Source organism: Lepeophtheirus salmonis, chromosome 14 (genome assembly GCF_016086655.4).
Source record: "Lepeophtheirus salmonis chromosome 14, UVic_Lsal_1.4, whole genome shotgun sequence".
NCBI lineage: Eukaryota > Metazoa > Arthropoda > Copepoda > Siphonostomatoida > Caligidae > Lepeophtheirus > Lepeophtheirus salmonis.
In genome coordinates this window covers 36,423,737-36,450,656 of record NC_052144.2, presented here as the reverse complement: position 1 = coordinate 36,450,656, position 26,920 = coordinate 36,423,737, and the positions used below count along the sequence as shown (strand labels likewise).

Genomic DNA, 26,920 nt, shown 5'->3' with positions numbered 1-26,920 from the left:
TTGATAAAGTTGAAAAATAAATTAAATTTAGGTGCAACCCAATGACAACTTGGTTTTTGTGGATCGCAGTGCCTCAGAGAATTCATACTCTAAAAACAAATCAGTTTGGATTATCGAGTAGAAAAGTTAATACTCCAGAAAATACCAAAGCAATATAATATGCCATTTTAAATTGCAAAGCTCTTATTGCAGAGAATTGACTCAATTGAAACCTATAAAATTTGGGGGATTAAGAGAGATTCTCATTGCTGCATTTGTTATCCATACTGTTTTTATGATTAAAGTTCCAGATAATGTGATATCAACTTTTGTAGGAGATCTGATAAAATTTTACCCTTCATTCTCAGCATCATACTTGATGGGTTTGAATAAGATTATTTGTAATTTTTAAGGCTCAAAATTTTTCATATCGAAATAGTACTTTTTTTTTCTCGTTATTCTAGCTATTTTTTCTTAATTTTATGGTTCCTTTTTCTATTTTATAAATTTATTGCTTATTTTTTTGTCATCGTTTTAAACACGTTTATTTGAGTACATTTTTTTGTGTTCCTTTTTTCAAGGAAAGTAACTTTATACTAAAAATGTTTATATATATCTGTATGATGCAACTTTTCTTGGATAAATGAAGAGGAAAAAAAATCATTTTAATCCATTTAGCATATTGGGAGACTTATACTCTCTAGAAGCGAATCCATCCGACTACTTTATTTAAGCGTATCTGTACGAGAGGGTGTGTGCCACAGTTCACATGAGTGTCCAGTCTCTAGAAGCTTTAATCAAGAAGGAGTGCTCGAGTCCGACACCATAGTCAAACTCTGCAAGAGATTTAAGTCTCGTATCTCGAAGCTCTCAAGGCTTCAGTTGATGAGGTTTTGAAATCAATGAGACACAATTACATTATTGCCACCTGTCAGAGAGCTTATAGCGGCTTATCTAGGGCATCAACAAAAATTATTCTCTTGAACTCACTGTGTAGGTTTGAGCCCCACTCGTTCCTAAAGAAGGACATATAATTAATGTAGATGAACACGTACTACTATAATATTTACTTATATTCAATCAGTGCAACTCCATATGACCAATAACAGGAACATTAAAAAAACACATTATTTAAGTTGATGGAGGCTACATTGAAGGTTAGACATGGCAAGACATGTACCAACATTTTTACAAAGTTAAGCTAGTATTAATGCCCTAGTTTCCAAAATTATACTTTTTAAAATTTCAGAATCAAAATGTCTAGTTTTCAATAATGCACTCCATATAAATTGTTTATGATCGTTGATAATATACGTCATGTTTCTCGTTGTTTATTAAGAAAATGATAATTTTAACATTCACTAGTTATTGAATTAGTAAGTGTTCACTCGGTAAATATTATATTAAAAAGAAGACAAATGTATATATAAACTAATCAATTATTATGTTGCATCAACTTAGAGTTATTTTTGCCTTCTTAAAATAAATTTTGAATGCCAAAACAAAAAAATCTATTGAACATTATGTATTTTTTTGTTCAAGACTGACTCTTACAGCAACTTTTACATGAAAGGATCAAGTTGATTATTAAATAATTTGAACATTGGTCTATGTAGTATTTTAATTAGGAAAAAAAAAAAATTAACTATCATAAAATCAAAAGCCTAAATGTACATGATAGATAAACGACATTAATGGTTATTTTATTTTCAGATTGCAATATTTCGTGTCTCCAAGGGTCCATTTATTGAAGAATTTTATCAGTGTGTGACATATGGATTCTACACAGCAAAATGGCAAGAGCAAATGTATTCGATTCTGAGCCTTCTTTTTATATTTATCGTACCCCTCATCATACTTTTCATTACATACTTTGTTGCATTCATTAAGTTAAAAGGTAATTTTGCTCTATTTCATTAATTTAAAAAAATTATAACTAGCTGTATAAATAAACATTAGATCTGAAGGTTTTATATGTATTTAATCTTATTTTCTTCAATAATAAAATATTTTCAATAATCAAAATCATCATCTCCTGATTAAGTACTACTAGATGCTCATCGAAAATGATTTTAGAATCTGTTTTGAAAGTTTGATGAATTCTGATTGTTTCTATAAAATAAAATCCCTTCCAGCCTCAATTACAATCTCTAGACTGAAAGCATTTACCATTTAGTCCTTTTGGTAAATCCCGAAATTCCTTCTTGATCCGACTGATAAGCTCGTCTGTGGTGCTACAGAGGTACGATCCTGCAATCGCACACCACCCACAAAAAAAATCAATTAGATTCATATCTGGCGAGTTGGAGGCAAAAATTCTGGCTAGATAAAGTCGTCAAAATTGTCTTAAAGCCATTTGACACTGTTTTTCGAATTGTTGTAAGGAGCCAAATCCTCTAGAGGCCTCAAATTCCCTAATAACCTTGTGAACGAATGTATCACTGAGTTCCAGAGTTTGAGCAATTGTTATGTTGTTGCTCTCGGCACGGATTCTAAGAAGATCTCTGTGTCTTTTCCTAAAATTTGGATTAACAAATTTTTCAGTGGATTTAATTTTTTTCTAATTAGGGCAAGTTTAAATAAGCTCTTCCAGCGTTTGTCAAAGTGTCAGCATAGATAGCTTATGCGTCCTGTATATTAAGAAATTAAGTGTTACCTAAATTCAATAAATTTCACTTACCCTACCGTATTAAGGATATAAGTCGATTGGCTTTGACTAAAAATAGCGCGACTTCTGAAACATATAATTTTAAATGACTAGTGATGTGCTGCGAGCTGAATTTTGCTGTTTCAGTATTTTCAAGTTTCTGAAAAAAAAACGCTCGAAGAATTACGATGTGTATTCGTTACTTGCCCAATAATTTTTTGATCCTGAACAAACATTTCAGTTACAATAATCATTTTTTCAAAAGATTTAGAGTAGGGTTTCCTAAATCATTATTAATATATTAAAATATTAATTCTGAACATTTTGCTTTCATATAAAACAAAAATAAAGATCGTAAATTTTTAAGAACTCTTCGTGTTGGTATTTGTAGATCGACACTACAACAAAGAATAAGTCAAAGAGGATAAAGTAATTTCTGGAGAAACGCCTACATGTCTGTAGAACCAGTTCCTTACAATTCAGAAGAGACATCAGCGAGACATGTGACTGATACTCATCATCATGAATTGAGGAAGAAAATAAGTTATAAAATAATATATTATTATATGATATATTTATTATAGATAAATTCTTAATTTCTTCTTTTTTAATCCAGCCTGCTTTAATGTTGAAATGGCATGTGTAGAGAACAGTAGTTCCCGAAGGAAATATATGTGAAGGACCTCTTAGAGCTCTTCTTGTTTGTACCACTAATATGTCTTATAGAAGGGATCTGATAAAGTTAGTTGAAGTAAGATAGCCAACCTGTGTAGACTTCTTCATTGGTGACCCCAACATTTGAACACAATGGCAATCACTAGGCCAAAGGAACTTCCTTCAGAGCTCTTTACTGTGGAGGAGGCAAATATTTCAAATCCTCCTATGCAGCCCGACTAAGATGTACCGCCGTCAGTACGATCTCAAATCACAGAGGTACGTCTTTCTCAGTTCGATGAAGATGACGTTGAAATCTGGTTTGCAATAGTGGATTCAATCTTCAGGACATACGGGATTGTATAGAGGACGATGAGAAGGCAAATATAATGATAGCGACGCTACCCTGCCATATTCTCAGAAGCTTTTCACTAGAAGATTTGGGGGGTTCTTACGAGAAGATCAAGGATTACTTTCTTAAGAAGTACGGCACTTCTCCCCAAGAACGGATTAGGAGTGTCCTGGATCTTCTAAAGCACGAATCTCTTTCCCCAAGTAAGGTATTGGTGAAGGTTCGCCGACTCCTCGACCCGGCATTCGTACCTGACTTGAGGGATTCATTATGCAGGGAGTTGACGATACGATCTGTCCCAGACTCACACAGACCCATGGCACGGGCCCAGAAAAACATGAAGTCCAAAGAATTTGTGAAGGTTTGTGATTGTTTATAGGAATTTGCTGCGGCTGGGACAACATCTTTTAACTCTCCTCACTCGAGCCTGGATGAAATATTTGAAGCGTCTATGGTGAGTATGAAAAAGGAGATGTGAATTGGAAAGAAAAGAAGAAGCAAACTTCCATTTGCTATAAACACAGGACTTATAGTCCTGAGGCAAAGACGTGCTCCTATCCCCCATGTCCCTTCTTTTTTCTCATCTCAAAAAACTAAGTATTAAACCCAGACTAGGATCTAATTTACGAGACCGACACTAAAAACAAAATTAAGTTCCTTATCGATTCAGGAGCTCCGGTCTCTGTTTTACCCAAAAAAATCGGCACTTAAAGGTTTTAGAAAGACTAAGCTACCGTCCTTGGTCGCCTTCGGAGGCCAAAGAGTTGTTTCTTTGAGGATATCATCCCTGGATATTGTCCTTGACGGGAAAAACTACTCTTGGATTTTTTATGTACTAGACAAGGCTTCTCCAATTTTGGGAGTTGATTTTTTACGACGTCACGATTTTAGCATTGAAGTCACGAGTGGCTCCCTCTTCAAAAGACCTCAACAAAATCACACTTGAGGATGAGTTCAAGGAACAATTCCCTTTGCTTTTCACTTCCTGGGATTCTCACACACCTCTCCGGCACTCGGTGAAACACTCGATAGTTACTTCAGGAACAACCTGTTTTGCTAGAGCTCGGAGACCCTGTGGACCTAAATTACTTTTTCTGAAGAAAGAAGTGGGCGAGCTCCTGGAGATTGGAGTTCTGTGAATGTCCTCATCCTCCTTCTCATCGGCAGTTCATATCGTACAGAAGCCAAGTGGAGGATTCCACCTCTGTGAGGACTTGTGTCGCCTGAATCGTACGTCTGAGCTGGATCGCTATCCATTTCCCATTATGAGGGACTTTTTTCCAGGCCTTGGAGAATACAGAGTGTTCAGTAAGCTGGATTTATGCAAGGCATACCATCAGATCCCTAAAAGGGATCAAGACAGTAACAAGACAGCAATCATTGCTCAAGTTGGCCTATTTGAGTATAGTTGCATGCCCTTTGGGCTCAAAAATGCAGCAAAAAGGTTCATGGATTTCTTATTCAGAAATGTGCCGGGAGTTTTTGTTTATTTAGACGATATCCTTATCGCGTCCAAGTCCAGAGAGGAACATTGACGTTTGAAAAATGTAATTATTAATGTATAATTTAACACATCAAATGCAAAAAATTAATAGGATTTAACTTAGGTAAAAAATATATTATTAATTCGTATAAAGGATAATACTAAGTGAAGTTTCAAATTAATAATAAAGTAACCATATGATTCACAGGGGAACACAATGTATACATTAAACGTGGGATAATATATTGGAATGTAATCGGAAAACCGATATATTGGATAACATTTCCAATAGCTGTATCATATCGATGTCGATGAAAATTCTTAGAATTTCGATATTTCCTCCTATAATTTATATGACGCATTCAGAAAAAAATAATTGTTCAATTTTGTAGTCAAGAGCGACACAAAATATTTTTTTATATCTTGATGGGGCTCTCCTAACTTCCACCTTGATTTGGAGCTTGGGTAAGAATAAACTTCTATGTTACTTCAAAGTTAGACACAACTTTGACTATTTAAAAAAATATTTAAATGACACTCAACATAACATTTCAAATACCCTTTCAACACTTAAATCTTTTTCGTGCAACCAGGAAGTATGGTATACTTAAATATGTGACTACTTCTAAATGCCCTTTTAGCCATATCTGCGAGCAAAAATATGCTCATTTTCTGAGAGATACTTTTATTTCATTTAGGATAGACTAATATGGGACATTTGTAATTGACCGTGGTTCAACTCTGATAAGAGGAGAGATGACTCATGATTATTTGTATCAGGAAGAAGCCAATCTTCTGCATTTAGTTATCCAACACAAAGTGCATTAGAGCGTACATATTTAAAGAGCCAATGAGTAAATATATGCTTTAGAGTTAACATGACGAATTACCAATTCATATTAGATACAGTTGAAAATAACAAGTTTATCCCTTGCCGATTTCGTAAGTTTGCCAGTGGTTAAGAAAAGAATGGTCCATAATTTGAAGCGTATCTTTAATTTAACTGTGAGATATACTAAATGAACAACCTCGAAAATAGATTTGGAGGAAGAAAAATTATGAGTTTATGTTTTTTGGGTGTTTCTAGCCGAATGGGGAAAAGAAGACTTCACTACATCAAAGGGAGGATGGACGACACAGAGTAGGTAACTGAAAATAGGGATGTGGTATGGGTCTTCCAGGAAACAACGACCCAGCCATGCATGGCTTTACGTTAACACTTGTCCAACCGCCAGGAAAAATATATGTATATATTTTCAGGATGAGGACTCAAAAAGTAGAACATTTTAAAAGCCGTTTTCACTGCTACATATTTTTATTTTGTGCCGTTATTATGGCAAACTTTTGAAGCAAAGACGGTAATTCTATAATTTTCTACACTTTTTATTAAATATCTGGATCAGAAGCACATCTGGCTTTGATGAAGTCTGAAGACAAGTTGTTCCACTCCTCCGTAATCACGGCCTTCAGGGCATCGTCATTCGGGTGATAATTCTTGATCGTCTTCCCCTCCAAGACGTACTAAACTGTGAAGTTCAGGTAATTCACGTCGGGTAAGGACAAAGGCTATAAGTCTGCTGAGAGGAAGGGAATTTTTGAGAAAAATTACTATTGAATAATACCCCTTGCAAAAAAGGAGAAACAATTTTGCATCATATTTTTCCTAACTCTGATTGAATATTGTGTAATTTAACTAGAATCCCAAGGATACTATGTACCACACAACCTATTTTGAAGAGTTACAAAAATTGTATGTGAATTGAATCAAAATATGCACTTGCAATTGAAAATTGCCAGCTAGTTATTGAAGATCCAGCCATTGGAAGCCTTAAGCTGATTTGTCATTTTTATAAGAAACTATTACAAATCTTGAAACAGAGGATCGAAAACTCAAGCATGGTTCTCTGAATATTCTTTCTGAAGCTGAAAAAAGGATTTGGCAGTTTCTGAAAAAAAGGGTTACTACTTCAGAAAAAAACAAAAATTATTTCATCCATAGAAATCCTGATTTTCCATTTATACTAGAAGGTAATGATGATAGGATGCTTCCGCCTAACAAGACTCTTGAAGATCTCGACAACTTCAAATTTCCTCCAACTACTAATATGGATGTTGAACGGTCTTTAGCTTTGTTTGAAACTACCAATACTGATCGAATATAAAAAGGAACAAAGGAAAATCTAGTGTTCTATGTTGAAAAATATTATTATATTTTAAATATTATAGCAGGAAAAAAAACCTCAAAATTTTAGTAATATTCAGATATTCAAAATATTTTGTTTTATTAAACTTGATCAAATTTCAAAAATCAAATTTTGATTTAATCCATATAAATAAATTTTAATTAACTTCATATAAAAATATTCAAGGAACAGCATATTTTTTCTTTGAAAACAAATTTTAATTTTAAATATTACAGAAAAAAAATTAAACATAATCAACATTTCATAATATGGATATAATTCAAAATATTTTGGTTTATTCAACGTAATTAAATTTCTTAAAACGACGTAGCTCAAAGGACAACTTGAGCAGGAGAATTTATTACACTATGCAACAAAATGAAGGTCTTGGAGTACTGTCAGATTAAAATCCACATTTATTATTATGATTAAAATCGTAGAACACAAATATGACCAACGGATAAAGCTTTGGTCTTTAAAGCATTTTTTTAAAACCAAGTTTTTCGTTGATATTCGTTGTTTCGACATGAAACATGACAGTTTATCATATTTAAATTTAATTGAGGGGAATAGAAACAAAGAATGAATGTAGAAGAGAAAAGACAGAGTGATGGATGTATGAAGAGAAAATATAGAGGGAAGGAGAGAGAGATGTAAAAAGAGAAGGGAAAGGAGGTTTTATTTCGGTAAAAAAAAAAGTGACTTTAAGGCCCAAAGAAATACGAAAAGAACATACTTTGATATTTAATACCTCTACTTGATAAATTTCAGACTGATTTGTGCGACTATTTTGGATTCCATAAAAATACCAAAAACACAATATAAATATATATTTGATGATATCGGTGTTGTTTTTTGGATGGGCTTCAGAAACTTTAAGGAAGGTCGAACCTCAAAGGCCTAGCAGGGCCACTGATCTAGAGCTTAAAGTAATTCCAAACGATTGCAAGATTTGATTAATTTTTTTATTTCTATTAATTTAAATATGTCTGTTTGCTAGTCACCAGGATTACGGCAAAAGTTACTTATCGATTTTGATCAAACTTGAGGTGAAGATTATATAAGGTCACACTTAGAGTTCCCATTCTAGTTACAGGCTATTTTTATACAACACAATCCTCCTTTTATTTAAAATATGACACGCAAGTTCGAATATATTGTTGTTTTTTAGTTCAAATATCTACTCTCAAAACATACTCTAAGTAGACACATACATACAGATAGACTTTGTTTGATTTATATTGATATTTACCCGATGTGAACCCATTAGATTTATCTATATACAGGGTAGGCATAAGTATTGGGACATATTTCTAAATGTCTTTTATTTATAAACATTGTGCGTTTATCTGTCTAAGTTCTAACTTCACCTGAAAGTACTGTCCATAAATATCAACTTTGATTTTTATACATAATCTGTTCAGTTTCAACATGAAGCAGTAAGAGGGCAAACGTAAAATCATTGCAGAATTGTTTAAAGTCGGCAACGATACTAAGAAAGTAATAAAATTCACAAAATATGCCAAGAACACCGTATATGACCGTCTGCATGAGACTCAAGGCAAGTAAGATGCCTTCCCATTCCTCATGTGGCTCACACAAAGCCAAAAAGCGGACTGGCCTCAAGAGGTCCATCAAAGCAAATCCCTGCATCTCAATGACTGCTCATCTTCGGAGGTCTATCAGTAGGAGGACATTGGCCAGGAACATCCAGGACGACCTTGGCTTGAAGTCCTACATCAGAGTAAGCCGTCAACTTCATACCACTAAGATGAAGGTCCCTAGGTTGTAAACAGTCAAGAAACTCTGCTAAATTTGTAAATCAAATGCAACAAGACATTTTATCTCTGAACAGATCACACTGAGACGGTTAGAAAAAGCAAAGAAGATTCTAAATTTTCTCAAGGCCAACAAAAAAAAATTCACCCTTGATGACACTTTGAATAAGCAGAACAGCCGCTATATCACAGCCGAACATCAGTTTCAGTGAGAAATGTCTTCAGAACAAAAAATTCAGTCACCAGCACAGACTAAGTCTGCCCTTCCCTTTTTGTGGAACTCCAGCTCAATGCAGATGCTTTCATCAAACTTCTAGATAAGAAATTGCTACCTTGGGCCAGAGAATACTTTTGGTACCAAAAAATGTGGCCACCCTCCTTTCTAAACAGAACGCAAACCCCTTGGACTACTTAATCAAGGTGCGTCTGGAGGAGAGAGTGGGTGTACTCCTCATAGGTGTGCCCAGTCTCTAGATGCTTCCATCAAAAAGGAGTGTATCAAGCTCGAGTTTGACGACATAGTCAAGCTCTGCAAGGGATTTAAGCCTCATATTGAGGGCTCCCATTTTGAATAAAAGTTGTGCCAAGCACTATTTTCAGATGACTTTGTAAAAAAATCAATTTTTTTTGTAAGTCAATGAATATATAAATGTTCCTTTTTATAAAGTAAAATTATTATAAGATTCTAAATCTATATATCAAATGCAAATGTCTATGTGTGTGTGTGTGTGATCGCAAATCACAGTCAAACGAATTAATGGATTTTGTTGGTTGAACTTTTTCATGTAGGTTTTTAAGACTCAAGAGATAGTGCAGGTAAAAAAAAAAAAAAACTAACCAACGACTATTTCATATAAGACAAAAAATAAAAAACGTAAAATCTTAAGAATTATTCTCGCTGCATGTTGGTAAATATATTTGTACACTTTTTTTTAAGGAGATTTTAATGTTTAGAGAAGAATAAATAGAAAAAAACCTTAGCCTTAACTCAAGTAGGTTTATTAGACCTCAACTTGATAGTTTACACATAACTTCAACTACGCCTTCTCCGATCCCATTAGAACCTAAACCCCACTACTACGACGTTAACTGAACTTTGGTTATTTATTTAAACTTACTTACTTGCCGGTATTCGGGATTTTTTTTTTAGATTGAGGTTCGATACCTAAAATGCAATATTACTATTGTTAAAATTAGCCTTTATTTGGAAATTAAATGTAAAAAGAGTATAAATAATACTTAAAGCAGCCTCTCTTTTCATTAATTTCAATAGCTCTCAAACAACCTTAAATGCAACAAAGCAAATGATTTTTGACAATTATATGAAAGATGATCGAAAGATAGCTCAAATTGAATGTTATTTTCTTTTCTAAGCCTCCTTTAAAAAAAAACAGAAGAGTTCATAGTTAATTTAACCTACTATACCTCATATATAAAGAAAGGGTGTAATGATTCATACCAACAATTAAAATAGAGCGATAATAATTCAAGTTTTAGCGGTTTTTTATTAATATTATGCAGAAGAATTTTTGATTAATTTTAATTTCTTAATGTCCCGAGCAACGCTGGGAAAACATTCTTAGATTGTATTAATTTCTAAAATTTTAATAATGTTCATTCATTGATCCATATTTTCAATTTCTACTCGTTTTGAATAGTACAAAAATGTGAGTCTACTGTAGAAATAAATATAGAAAGCATATTTATACTTTTTACTAGTGATGGAAAGATTTTAAAAAAATATTTAAGCCGATCCCAAGGTGATTCTACTAAAAATTCCCAATGCCGATTTCGATTCATTAATATTTTAATTAATAGTTAAAAATACCCTTTTCCCATAAAATACAACTGATAAAATAAATCGCCTTCCTTTATTTAATGTAAATATTATTTTATACATGTATACGGAAATACATGTGCACTCAAATGTGCAAGTAACAAAATTGAACTGGCCGTTTTATATATCTTGAAGAATATATTTAATATATATATTTTTTGATGACTTGAAAAAATAATAAATAGTTAAATACCTGTAATAAATGATAATACATAAGAAGCAGAATCGCAAATTAAACATTACTTTCCCGATTACAATTAAAGAAAAAAAAAACACACAATTCTGATTAATCGTTCAATCACTACTTTTTACATAACAGATTTTACTACCAAATTATATTCCTATAAAATTTAACTCTTTCAACCTAAATCATAACTTACAAGACTATGAATATTTTTTATTTCATTCTCTGTTATATTCGTTGGGTCTTTGAAAACCCAAGCTCTTAAAAAAAAGTGTGTATTTTCATGCTTAGACGGGTTTTTTTCTCATCCTAGATTGTAAATTCCTCACTTGTATCCTTTTTTTTTTTCTAGTTTTTTTTACTCAATCTAAAATATTTTTAGAATTATTAATTTTTTTTGCATTTTTCTAACCTAGTTTTTGAAAAAAAAAAATAAAAAAAATATTAAGGATTGTAATACTATTACTTTTGACCATGGACCAATGGATAAAACAGCCAAATAAACAAATACATTAGAAGTCCAAATAAACAAAGCTACAAATACAAAATAAAACAGATTTTTCCCCCACATTTGGATATTTTGAAAACTTATCTCAAAATACAAAAATCAATAATAAGGTGAATACTAATATTAAATGACTGAAAAAGCTGGGAAAACAACATATATAAATATAATTTTGTTAAAATAGATTGGACTTATCTTTCATATATGTAAGTACTAACAAATAATTACAATCCACTAGTCGCTAGCACCTTTTTTTTCTTGATGGGGGAGGGGGGAGTATAGCTCCTTTAAAAGTTCCTGAACTACCACACCATCTTTTTATCATGTTATATACATACTTATCCGTAGGACAATATATAAATAATTTTTGTTTTCTTCGAAAAAATTTTATATTTGAAATTTTTTTTCAAAAAAATTTAATTTTATATGAATTGATATGGATTTTGAAATTTTTTCCTAAATAATTTAATTTATGAAATGTATATTGAAAAAAAAAATTAATATTTGAAATGTAAGTTTTTAATTTTTTGGAAATAGCTTTGTACTTTTGAAATTTGTTTCGAAAAACTTACTTTTTGCCAATAGCTATGGATTTATGAAATTTTTTCCAAAAAAATTTAATTTCTGTATTTCTTTTCAAAAAAATTCCAAAAATATAATCTTGCAGATGCCCCTGTTATGAGTTTTTGCTATATATTTATCGAAAAGCGTTTGTTAGAAGTGGCCTGGAGGGGCTGTACACCCCTATACTAAGATATTTCTTTGCTTTTTTCCAAAAAAAAATTACCTTTTTTGTGAATAACTGTACATTTTTGATTTTTTTCCTGAAAATTAAATTTTCGGTCAATAGATTTTTGAAATTGAAAAAAAAAAAAAAATTCTAGATTTTTTTCTTTAAAAAATTTCCAAAAACCAAGCTTCCCATCTCCCCCTGCCTCTTTTGTTTTTCTTTTATTCTTTGCTTGTATTCCCCTTTATTCAGGTCTGCAACAGGGGTATCCTATGTTAGTATTTTTATATAAGAAATTTATTTATATAAGTAATTATGTAACGGTGATTATACATTTATGGATCCTGCAATGCACCATCAATTTTGATGTTTCTTTGATAAATAGTACAAACTTTCTTATTGAAGTTTTTCGTATATTGCGATTCAGATCATCATCCTCCCACTTTTTTGTTAGCAAATTTCCCATGAATACAAAAAAAAAATCCCGTTTTGCTACGTACAGAGAATATAACCAAATAATCATTTTTATTATATAAATATATATCTTTTTTATATAATATTTATTAAGTCTTCCACCTTCATTTGCTGAGTAGTGGGAAATAAAGATTGATTGTTGTCCAAATTAATAATATGTATTTTCCGAGATTATCGTTTTTCTTATCTAAATTATGATTCCCAAAAAATAACTTTTTCTAACGTAGGGTCAAACTTTAGGGACTCTGTAAGCAGAAATGACTTTTTCACAATAGCCTCTTATGACTAAATATATCACCTTGCAGTGATTGTGATAATTCAATTCTGCATCTACGCCATGAAGGCTTTTTAAATACAATTCAGCTTATGTCTTGAATATTTGACAAATATTTGTGTTATTTTTATTTGTTTTTATTATCCTATTGTAAGATTCTGTAATATGTTTCGAGTATTTCAAAATATTTGAAATAAATTCTGGTTATGAAAAAAAAAAAAAAAAAAAAAACACACACAATTTAATATTTATAAATGTTTCCAATTTCCTTTATCCTCTTCAATAGTGATCCTTGATTTATTTGTGTCCTGGGATTAATTCATTATTTTTTACGGAAATAAAATAAAAACTTCATATTATTAAGTTGAGATTGTTTTCTTTTTGAAATGGACTTCTAGACAAAGTTGTAAGCTTAAAAATAATTTACTTTAGTTTCAAAATGTAGCTGAGAGTCTCTATATGAAGTTAAGTTTTAAAAAAAATCTAAAGGTATCATCTATTTTTGTAATGCACGAAAATGTATGGTACACACACTTGACCCACATATGAAGTTCAAAAGTGTACTTGGCTTTTTTTCCTTAATTGAAATTTTCAAGATTATTTTAGAACCAAATAATAACGCTTATAACGTGAAATTGATAAATAAGATATGTAATAATAACATGGACACATTTGAAGAGTTCACCCTTTTTTTTGGGACAAGCCTCCATACGCAAAAATACACACATTATACCGAAACCTACCTAGTATAATTCAACAAGTGATGTGCTGCGAGCTGATTTTTGCTGCTCGAGTATATTCGAGTTTCTAAAAATAACACACGAGGAATGAAGAGCTAAATTCATTTCTTGCATAAAACTTTTTCTGGCTAACAAACTTGTCAGACAAAAAATCATATTATTTAAACAATTTCTTCCTCGTTTTGAGACAAAGCATTTAAAACCTGAACAAATGAAATACAGCATCATATTGAAAACGTTGGTGTGTGGACAAGGCCCTAAGACTGCACATTGCATAACAATCAATATAAAACTCTTGTAACAGTTGACAAGCTTTGCGCGTAGCATATCACTAAATATAACCAATCAACATTTATAGCCAATATTGACAATCTTGAGAATTTGTTATCATGTTGATTTTCGATTTCTTTTTTAAAATGCCCATTGTACACGGGATTTTCATCACTATTTATAACACTGATAACGAAAATAAAAGCATAATTATCGACAGCTGACAAAAAAACACAAATTAATATGTTCAAATTAAAAAATGAAGGAAAGATGAAGAGTAAGCACAAATTACGTAATGAACTATTTTTAATTCTGCATAGAGTATTTAAATTTGGCTGTTTTCATACAAACATTAAAATAATAGGTCCTAACTTTAATACATATTTATTATATCCGAAGGATGCTATAAAACAAAACAAAAAACAAGGTATTTTTCAATTATGCTCAATGTACTATCCTAAAAAAATATTTTCATCAAAAAGTAGATAAAATATAATGTCATGATATGTTTTTTATACTGGGGTTAATGAAAAGTCACATTGAATTTTTTACATTTATTTTAAATAGAAAAATAATGGAAAGTAAATTAAAAAAAGGGAAAAAACACATAATTTATTCATTATTGAAATCTATTAATAGACAAGACCTTCTAAATTTAAATAAATAGGTGTAGTAACGAGACATATTTTTTTTAATTATTTAAACAGCTCTATTAATCTGCACCTCGCTTTGTATAAGTGTGTTTACTTTACGCTAGATTGTGTAAGAAAGATAAGATTTGTAACACAAGCCATGTGGCTAAAAATATGAATAGTTTTTATGGCCCTGATACTGTAACAACCAATCACTGTTTTGTCGAGTTGGTAATGTTGATGTCAAAGGTCAATTATTCAAAATGTGGATGAAATAATGGAAATCTTCAAGAGTGTTTATCAAGGAAATAAACATTCATGGAGAAAAAAAAAAATCAATTGAAAATAATGGATTATTTTTTAGTAACCTTTCATTTATACTTGTACACTGACTAAACAGTGATAATACCTAAAGTTTAAGTGATTGAAAGTTCATATAACTTTCAAAAATCCTATAACTTTTATAGATTTTTAAATGTAGTGTTTAATGATGTCAATTTGTATCAAATTAGAGGTACCTTAAGGTAATTTGTTTCTCATCATAACATTTGACAGTAAAAAGTCTTAGGTTTCAAGTACTATGAGATAACTTAATGGGAAAAAAAAATATTGCATAATTATGTCAAAATGTATTTTGATTTTCTTTGATATTTAGTATTTAAATTAATTTGTTTATAAAACAAAGTCAAGCAATGCTTTAGTGTAATTATTTTATATATTCTGCCAAACCAGTTTATGTTAAAGAAAAAGCTTCTATAAAATTTCCTTTATCCTTAATATTATTTTCGCAAATAAAACAGGACGAATTTGTCAGCTAATATTGTATTATATAGGGACTACGTCAAAAATAGAGATATGAGCGTGGTCTAAATGTTTTTGACCTCAACGTAGAGATGACAGAACTCGTAAAAAAACATCTATCTATCATCTGTTGAGATTCACTCACCAAAATTTCAACCATTTTGGAGGTGCAGTTGTTATGTAACAGTTGTTTGAGTTAGTTGATGTTTTTGTGAAAAAGGCCAAAGTCGAGTAATGAGCTGTCATTCAATATTTATTTTTGAAAGTGTAACCTTTAACCTCAAGCAATAACAAACATATAAAGGTTCTTGTGTTAAAATTTGAGGCGTCTAAATTAATCCAACTCTGTGTAACTGAGCCAAAAACCAAAAGTGTTTCTTGAATTTTTCAATTTTACAGAGAAAAACGCAGAGTACTATTTCGACAGTTTACAGAAATGGGGGCATCGTTGGGAAAAGTGAGTAGAGTTACAAGGAGATTATGTTGAAAATGAAATTTAAAAAATGTCTTATATTTTTATTTGGTCGGAAACTTTTCAGACCACCCTCGTAGATATGATCTTTTTTACCAGTTAATAAAAGTGTTCAACTTCAGTCTGTGCATATTTTAATGCTAAAATCTTTCTTCTCACCAGGACGTACGTAATATTTTGTACCATTACATGTTATACCCTTAAAATAAAGCCCTTGCTCAAAATCTAAATTTATCACTTTAAAAATGAGGCATTTTAGTCTTCATTGTAATTCTCAAAACAGGGTTTTATGCCAAAAGTGCCTTAGAATGAAAAAACATAAGTTGGACTTACTAATACGAAATTTTGAAAATAAGAAATATCTAAAATCATATAAAAGCTTTAAACTATTCCTAAGAGTCTTAAATATCTTAGCTTATCACACAAATCAGAATACAAAGCTTATAATTGACTCAAATATGTCTATGAAATATTTGGCTGTATATACATTACAGTTTGCATAAATTTTCAATAAAATTGAATAAAAATTTCCCATAATGTAATTAATTAATTAATACAAAATAAAGAACATTTTGTAAATATGTATTTTATATATATAGAAAAATAATTAATAATTACATTTTTGGCTTTCTGTTGTTACACATTTTTCCAAACGAGACTAGAAGCTATGACAGGCACATATTACTTCTTCCAAATCAATGAAGGTCCGATTCCGGGAAATGGAGGCCATTAGGGGTTCAATATTTTGATGACATGTCGCACAAGCCATCCTCTCAACAACACTTCAATTATAATCATCCAGAGGATTTAATTCTGTTGATGATGGAGGCCATTTCTCCTTATCCCAGAATATTTATCGTCAAAAATGGTTTGATTGTTTTTCAAGGTATTTTCCAGCATGATTTATACACTTTTGCATGCGCTCAAACCAATTGCAGAAGCTCTTTTTCCACTCCGATTGAAACACCTCCAAAAAATGGTATTTAAACGCTTCAACAGCATCTTCTGACGACGAAAATCGTTGATTACACATTTTTTGTTGATTTGTGAGAATAAAAAGAAGTCATTGGGTTCCAAGTCAGGGCTGTACGGCAGATGACTCATCAATTCGACGTTTTGGCCGGTCAAAAAGGCGCTGGTTTGAGCCGATGTGTGAGAGCTCGGATTGTCATGGTGAACAATGATTCGTTTTCTCTTGTTCATTTTTCGAATTTCTTCAAACAAATTGTGTTGTACCGCTCAAAATTGACCGTCCTACGATCTTCAAGTGGAATAGTCCCCACGTGACCAGGCAAGTATTTGCTTCGAAGTGCTTCTTCCACAAACAACTTTTATTGGATTTGCCTCGTCTTCGAAGACCCACACGGCTGATTGTTGTTTTGTTTTGCGTATAGATTCATGATTCGTCATCTTTTGCGTATTTTTTCAACATTTATGTGCACCAATCGACATGAGCCTTCTTTTGAGTGATTGTCAAATTGTGCGGGATCCAACGAGAACAAATCTTTTTTAGGGCCAGGTGTACATGCAATATCGAATGTATGCTGGTAGAAGAAATGCCCAAGGATGCCTCTATCTCACGGTATGTCACATGACGATTTTGTATTATCACTTCATATACGGCATCAATGTTCTCTGGTTGGACGACCTTCACAGAATTCGTCTTTAAGGGAGCGTCGGCCAGGATTGAAATTATTAAACCAGTTTTTTACAGTGCTATAAAATGGTGCTTCATCGCCATACGAAGATTTAAGTTCATCAATTCACTCTGGTCGTGATAATCCACCTCGAAAGTTGTGAAAAGTGATTGTACGAAAATGTTTACACCTTAATTCCATTTTTTTGCCAAATTAATTTTTTGTAAGTCACTGTAAATAACACAAAGGATGGTACTACGTCAAAAAATTTTGATAACGATTATGCTACAAAAATGTCAAACTTACCAAAGGAAATGTCAAATTGAACCTGGCAACACTTAGTCTGGGCCAGAAATATATATATAGCAGCCTACGTATGGGCACGATTTCTTCAGGTGTACGTTTAATAATCCAGTTTCCAGCCCCAAATCCCATCGGATCCGAAAATCTCACATTCCGAGACGCCGACAATCTCTTTCATCGTGTTTAAATCGATATGCACGCGGAGTAAATCAAGGATTCTTTGTCTTTGATGTTTTTACTTCGACATCTTTAGAGCTACTCAAGTGTATCACATCTCTATGGAAAATTCTAGAAAAGATGCTTCAATTGGTGCTAATTATTTTATTTGTGTTCAAAAAAATTCCAAAAACCAAGCAGACCCACCCCAAAAAAATTATATATAATCTGCCCACGCCCATTCTAATAGATAGTCTTTAATGAAGGACATAAATTTAGGGTTACTTTATGTGCTGCACCCAGTATCCCTTTCTTCCTTTTTGTTGAAGATTATTTATATGAGTTGCATAGTTAGAGCAATGCACCCAATAAATGTTTTTGAAAAACTAAATAGTTGACGACATAGGCTCTTGTATTTGCACGATAAATTTAATTAGAAGACTACTTTAACTTTTGAAATTATATTATTTATGTGTTACTTGTCAAGAAAGGAAAATCCTTAGAGAGCTTTATGCATATTAATAGATATTTATAATCTTTTTGTAGAAAAAAAACCCACCATATAATTGAACATAACTTTTCACCGTACAAATAAAAACATATTGTAGAATAACAACTCATTTTATTATTTATAGAGAGTGAAAAAACGATCATGCAATCAAGTTTAATCCAACAAGTCTCAAGAACAGAAACACTACGTCAGCAGAAAATGAAGAAAGCATCTAAAAAGTCCTTCAAAATGTCATTATATATCATTGGTGGATTTTTAATATGCTGGATTCCATATCACACAGTTATGATTGTTTTATTATTTAAGCTCACATCTAACAAGGTATGTTTTGAATACGTTTTAAGGTATATGAAGAGCAATTTCTTCGAAAGTATGTATTTTGGAAGTTCAGTTCTTTATATATACATATATGTTAGGTATTAAATAAATTAGAGAAATTTAAAAAAAAATATAGGTGGAAAAATTATCTACCTATAAATGCCATAAACACAATTTTGGATTTTTTAAAAGATTCTCCTTGTAAATTATGATTTTTCTAGATCAGCCAAAATCGAAGATTTTTGATTTGAATTGTTCGTTAGTAATTGAGAATTTGAAGAAAATCTAAAGTAATTGACTGACTGTTTTTATCTTTATTATATAATACCTGTGAAATTACATTTTATTTTTCGAAAAACACGCAGTTTTAGTACTTTTAAGATAATCCAATATGATTTAACATTGAAATGTTATACAGGCTCGTCTGTCTAACATGCGACACTTTTTTGAAAATTAAATAAATTATTATGTGATCAAAAATATCCTAAAATTTGGAAATTTTAATTTTTAAATACAATCAAACGACACTTTATTTACATCCTCAATCAATGTAGCCACCTTTTGCCTGGATGACCAATTCTAGCCTGGTGCAGAACTTTGCAAAGCAGTTCTTTACAAGGTTCAGCTCAGGGTTGGCTCAAGCAGTGACGATGGCGGCCTTTGTTGTGTTTGGGACTTCCGAAAACTTCCCCTTGAGGTAACCAAATATACAAAAATCCAGCGGGAAACATTTGGGAATGTGTGGAGGCCAAGAGTCTTTGCAACGGTTCGCACGCTTTTTTCAATCCAAAGGCTTCAAATCCTGACAAGGAGTTCTATTGTAAGGCATTAAAGTTTAAGTCTTGCTTCAACAAGGGGCACATGGTAGTCTGGCTGCATTCAAATTCACAAACAAGCCCATTGACAGTTAATTTGCCTCTTCATCCTTCACTGTTGCCTTTAACTGCCTCAACCAATTCTTTTGGCCTTGATCTGGGCATTGCAGCTTTTGGTGTACCTCTCGTGATCACCTGGTACACAGTAGAGCGGTTACAGCCATTACTTTAAAGATTTCTAATTATGATTTTCTACGTGTGGATAGCTCCAGAATTGTAACTCTCTTCTTTCTTGGTTGACTTAGCTAAAAAAAATTATACAGTTTCTTTCGACAATCATTTACAATAAGTTATTAGAGTTAAACATCCAACATAACAAATAGGACAAAGGTGGGCCATTTAAAAATGTGTTGCATTTTAGGTGCTTGTGACTTATATGTTAGTAAAAAAAAAAACATGTTTCTGTTTAATGATCCATTGTTTATACATATATTAGCAATTGTATCCTGTCAAATTGCTTAAATCGAAAAAGTAAAAGAACAAAACATAAAAGTTCAAAACACAGAATGAAAAAGACAAAGTACGTACAAAACGTTGATCAGATCATTTTTATAAAGATATTTTAATACAATGTAAATTTATCGAACCAAAAAAATTAAAAGACAAAAAGATCTGAGGCATGATGAAATTACAACTAAACATTGTATATTTACGCTTACATTTAGAGTAGAAGTACTCTTAAATTCAGATTCAATATTAATGGTTCTGTAAAGTATTCTCTACTTACATTTAATATATTTACAAAGTTTGCCATATCAAGGATATCTTCTAAATATTACCTATTTTCTAATGTGACAAAATTAGTATTTAGTCTTTTATTTAAATTTTGATAAACTTTTTTGTTTTTTTATAAAATATATTCAATTTTCAAGTTTTGTAGAAACATTTATATTTTTTTAGGAAATCCATTTTTTTACAATTGTTCCTATTTTTAATAGAAAAACGCAATGATTATTATTTTTAAAATTGATTATTGGAAATTTTTAATACCATATCCCAGACCAAAAATAATTAATTTAAAAAGGCCACGTTCCGATCTCTTGTTTTTTACTTTTTTCTTTGCCCAATAATTGACTTTTGTTTCAAAATATAAGCTCAAAATTTGTTTTCTCATATTTTTGTACTTGAAAGGTTTTACATGACTTAATCATCTCACGTGTGCTTGGGTAGCTTGATCCAGAGCTGACATATCTAGAAATATCAAACAACAAATATTTTCTATCAAATAATTATCAGCTAAAACTTCTGTTATAAACATTCATTGATTTAGTTGCAAACCTCACCACCAAAAGATATGATATATATAATAGACAGTTGGGTTTAGTCCTTAACTTCACATGGGACCATTATTAAAGTGCTCGATCAAGATTTTAATCTCTCAAGGAGTTGTACTCGTTGCACAATATAGACATAAAACCCCCTAAGAGAGGCGTGCGAAGTTGTTTTTGGTATTGTTGAGAAAATGAGTCCTACGCATAATGGGGCAAAAGGTTTCCAGTGCAGATATACATAAAGGCTCTACGCATAAGATTAGATTATGATGATCTCCTTCCTCAACTCTGCGGGCCTGATCAAATTGAACTACGTTCCCAATGTCACAACTGTTAATGACAATAATTACATTGGAGTATTGGCCAATTTCTAAAAGCCCTTAAGTTTTACAGATCTCCCAAATTAAGCAATAAGTTAGTCTTGCATATAGAATATGCCCATACATTGTAAATTTGAGCAGCAACTTCATCAAAGTCATTAAGATCCCCCTGGGTCCTCAGACTACTCTAACAAGCTATTGTGGATGATATCCAAAAGCCTTGACTTAGTTTCAGAACATTTTTTTTTTCAAAAAATAAGCTTTTCCACAAATTTTTCAAAAAAAAAAAAAAAAAAAAATGATATCTATTACCGTTTTGTAAGTATAACGTTATATTTAGCACCATTATATACATACGAGGGTCGTCTGGAAAGTTTCTGACCTCAATGTAAAGATGGCAGCAATCCTAAATATAAACAAGTCACATCTTGTATATAAAGCATTTGTTGACTGCTACTCATAAATGTTTTATCCATTTTGGACGTGCAGTTGTTATAAAACAATCGTTTGAGTGACTTGATGTGAGTCTTTTTGAATTTTTATTTATTTTTTAAGATAGTCTCTGTGTAATTCTATAGACTTGTTCCAGCGATGCTCCCATCTCTGAGCCCCTTTCCGTCTGTAACTTTGCTGGGAAAAGTGTGTAGAGTTACCAGGAGACTATGTTGAAAAATAAATTAAAAAATCAGTATTTTTTTTCATAAAACACTCACATCCACTCACAGAAACGACTGTTACCTAACATCTGCACGTCACAAATTGCTTAAACTTTGGTGAGTAACAGTCATCCAATGCTTCGTAAAATTGACTAGCATTCATTTACGACTGCTACCATCTTAACATTAAGTTTGGAAATTTATCTGACCCCCCCTTTTATACTACTCTTATGTAAAGGAAACCGTAATTTTGTAATTTATCAAATACAATTCTCATTGGACTCTAAAAACATTTTTTTTCATTTTTCGGTACACATGCCCACAATGCATGTTGACAATATTATTCTTTTTCAACTTTAGTTTGTCATTGGCAGATCAAAGTGTTTGAAAATATGTATATGCTCTGAAAATCGGACAATACATTTTGCTCTTTTGAGCGTGAAAGCTCTTATTGCCAATAAATGGGAATGCAGATAACCAATTCTTGGATCAAACTTAAAAGCAATTGTTTTATCCTTTCTAGCTAGATATGGTGTTTTTTCTTTGAAAATAACAAGGATAGATGGTGATTCCGGGGATCATGCTATTGACATTATCCAATATAAATGGTTAGATTCAATTAGATATTTGACTAGTTCAAAAAAAATGGTGTGGAGGTATGAACACTTTCATCAAGGGAAACCACTGGATTAACTATTATTATGTTTTGAGTTATTCAGTTTGTAGTTGTTTTTATTTGATCGCTGGAATGATTAATTGACCTAGGTCTTGGTTAGGAGATCTAATTTAAAAGCTAAAATGTTTTTTTATGCTAATTTAGAACGATCACTCCTAGCAATTTCATATTATATTATTTTATGTTTTGTATTTATTTCCATATATCTTTTGGTGTACGTTTTTTGGTGTGTATTATGAATTTTTCTCAATGAAAAAATAAATGAAAAAAAAAAATTCAATCAATTTAGAGGGAAATTCTTTTGAACTTTTCATTGTCTGTTTATTTATCTAAATAGTGATTTTTTACAATATGTTAAATTTAAAGAATAAACTATATTTTAATAGTTTCAATCGAATTTTCTCCTCAATTCTAACACAAACTAACATTAATGCAAACGCCATACGTGTACCTACATAAAAAAGATAATTGAATAAGAATTAATTTTGGAATGACAAAATACCTTTTTTTGATCAAATCTCGTATACATAGTAGAGGTAGATGGAGATAGAAAAAAGGGCTTTGGGCTAAGTTGGGCAAGAAGATAGAGGGTCATCTTGCGGGCCAAAATATGAGAATCTATAGTATAATGGTAATCCAAAATATACTCATGAGACATAAATATATTTAAAACATCAGCATGTAAGAACGAATTCATGAAGTACAAAATCTCAGTCAATTTGATAAAAAGGTATTAATTTTGAAGCTTTACATATTAACAAACTTATATCAATGTGTTCCTGACTTTTCAATCTTACAAACACGCCTATTTTTTCCATTTCTAATATTGGAGTTTAGTTGATTCACATTTTAAGTCTACATATAACGTATTTCGGTACACAATCAATCATACAAATACGCAGTAGAGAAGATATTTGTAAGTGTAACACCAACAAATAATGAATAACGTTATCCTCAGCTTATGGTGGGAAATAAAAGATGATCCCATCGAAATTATTTTAAATTGGAAAAAAATGTCGGGAGGGAAAGTTCAGGCCACGGGCATTTTGGGCTTGGAAAAATTAGGTTCAAAGGCGGTTTTTCGGGCTTGGACTTAGAAGGAATCCACCTCCAATATGTAGTCGTTCATAGAAATAAATACATAACTTTTTAGAGAAGTTAAGGGTTTTAGACTTAGAGAGTAAATTTATTTATGCAAATTTATTACCTGAAAACATAATATTTGAATTTTTTGTCTTATAAATTTAATTTCTTGTGACTCAATTTGGATTTTTGGATTTTTTTCCCAAAAATTAAACACGTGAAATTTTATTTTTGGAATTTTTTCTTAAAAAATTAATTTGTGAATAGCTATAGATTTATGAAATTTTTTACCAAAAAACTTAATAAATGAAATTAATTTTCGAGTTTTTTTTCTAAAAATTTAATTATAAAAATCAAGCCCCCTTCCTAAAAAATATATATTTATATTATCCTGTTGACGTTATTTTATACCTTCAAGATGGTTGACTTTCATCTCACGAAAACGCTCTCTTTATTTTTGACTGAATCTCTAACTATAATTAATTTCTTTTACAGATTGGGCAAGCCCTTTTGGATGCTATATTCTGTTTTGGAATGTCAAATAGCCTTGTGAATCCAATTGTTTACGGGGTGTTCCATCGAACTCGAACTTCATCCTCACTTAGTCACGAAATGACTCAAATCAAATACACAAAGCCCTTTTATAACAATCGTCGCAAGAGGGATACATGTAGAGAGGGGTACCAAAGAACTGGATCTTCATATGGAAAGAGCCAAACAATACAACATGAGTTTTTCGAATTTGAAGATGAAGATGTTCACTTGGATTATCTTTCTCCTAAAATTCCCTATAGGGGAGTAAATGCATCAAGGACAGGTGCAAAAAATTTAACTTATGTGGACTCTCATTTCTGATTGGCTAATATCAGCCTATATTTGTGTTCCTACAATTTTTCAAATTATCAAGATAATCAATTATTTATTTAAATACTAATTATACATATATGTCTACTTATCTTTAAATTTATATCTATATTTGATGGATAACATTAATTTAAAAAATCTTTTTTATGTTTTGAATCATATAATGTTCATTACTATAATTATTATTCATAAATAAATGTTTTCATTCTATTCAACGAATCCTTTATTATACAATGTACAAAAAAGGTTTGTGTTTTTCCAAATGTAATTTTCTTTCTAACCTGTTATCAAATTTAAAAATAAAACCGTTTCGAATAGCTTGATGAATTCTTATATCTTTTTTTTTTCTTTGTACTGAGGTACAATTTTATTATATTCAGGTCTGGCTTAATATAGAAAACGTCAATATTGATATCTCCATTCGAATACATTATACGTATATAACCGTAAGTAAAAAAAAAAAAAATACTCACATTTATTCAATGTAATTTTCAAAATAACATTTGAGGGATTTTAATATACATTTATAATACAAAGGGTACTTTGTGTTACAAGGATGCTTTGAGTGTCATGCGTAGATAAGACTAATAAAATATGATATGTGCGTAATAAACAAAGAATAATTAAAAAAAAAAAACTACATCATGCCTCAATACCTTTCATTATGTTTATTAAAATATCGTCTTTGTTTTCTGGTAGGTGGTCTTTGTGGATTTATATAACATTAATAAAAATTCGGTAAAATATAGCTGATGATGTCATGTTCTCGTCATATATATATATATCCCGAAGCATAAATATACCCTAAAAGAAAGGAATCAAAAAATTAAAATAAGCAAATATTAAATTGAGCAACACAGTTCTGAAAATGAAACTTTAAAAATAAACAAATATGTCAATAAATCAAACCCATTGTCACTTATTAATGATTTTCTATTGAATATTTTTTTAAACCTCAGTGTCTTGCATTCTTACTAGTTTTACTTGACTCTCTTCTCGGCGATAGTCCGGAATCAGGTTCAAATTTTTTTTTGATCCTGATCTGGTTCGAATTATCAATATGTTATCAGTTGTTTAACAAAGTTTTTTAGGTTTCGAAGGTTCTTTTGCACCAATATTTTCTAAAAATAAAATAAACATTATAACTGAAAGCCAGCAACAACAATAATAAGTAGATAATTAAACAAGAATTAACACTTCCACAAATAAAAATGTTTATAGGATCACTGCTTAAAAATTATAACACTTTGGTATACATTATTATCTACTGCTCCTTCCTTTCATTCGACAGACGCATTGCCCTTTTATATCCTTATATATGTTTAACAAGTATCCCATACTCATCAAAATTCTCCATAGTTGATATTGCAAGTTACTATCCTAGCGAACATGACTGACTGTATTTTTGCCACCAAGGCTTCATTTTAACATTTTTGACTGACTTGACTCTGTGACAGTAACTAATCACCATTCGTCATTCTGAAGTTCCATTTTTTCTATACAATCTTCTCCTGCCAAATAATTAATTGCTCCACGGGTGGACTTAGGAAGAAGAGGTGCTCTGAATTTTCAATCACCAAGGCACAGACAGTGCAGTATTTATTTCCCACTTCTGTTTGGAGTGATGATGTAGGCATTCGATATCGGAAAGACTTGTTCATGAGGAATAAAAGGGTTCCCCAATACTGTTGCTGGATCTCCGTTAAAGTCTAAGTTCCCTAGTCTACTGTATCTCCTTTTAACAATTGATGTATCTCTGTCCAACCTCTGATCTTTTGTCATTATCAATGCGTTCCTTATTATTTTTGCGGTGATTGTCCCAAGTAAAAAAATAATAGAGTCTGTGGTAGATGAATGTCTTGCTCTCCTTCCATTTCTTCCTTCTCACCTTGAAATCGAGAATAAAGATGTCCTCCATTGTAGGCGTATGCACTCGAACTATATATCATAATGACACGGCAATTTTGGGATATGCAAGACATTATAAAATAGTCCATAGGTTCAGGTCGGAAGAAGCTGTCTGACTTAATCTCCCTTTCATAGTAAAGATATTCTGTGACAAAAAATATGTGCTGCTTGTAGGAGTCAAACTGCCATGGGAAATTAAGTTTTAGACGGATGAAAATTAATGACGTGCCATTTTCTCTCCCCCAAAGAAGAAAACCAGGGAAACTATTTATTTTAAAATGGAAAAATGTTGAGTTTGAAGATTATTTTATGTATAGTCATTAGACCAAGCTTGTCTGTACACGCAT

General features: G+C 31.3%; 1 protein-coding gene across 2 annotated transcripts in view; it reads left to right on the top strand.

The window, feature by feature from the left end:
• Positions 1-24,998, top strand: part of LOC121129232 (gonadotropin-releasing hormone receptor) — a 92,112-nt gene extending 67,114 nt beyond the window's left edge. For both annotated transcript variants that reach the window (XM_040724942.2, XM_071893441.1), the window contains 3 exons: positions 1,693-1,876; positions 18,727-18,923; positions 24,297-24,998. In XM_040724942.2, coding sequence (XP_040580876.1) covers positions 1,693-1,876; positions 18,727-18,923; positions 24,297-24,656 — 741 coding nt within the window. In that variant the 3' untranslated portion in view covers positions 24,657-24,998. The remainder of the gene's footprint in view (positions 1-1,692; positions 1,877-18,726; positions 18,924-24,296) is intronic.
• Positions 24,999-26,920: the final 1,922 nt, after the last annotated feature.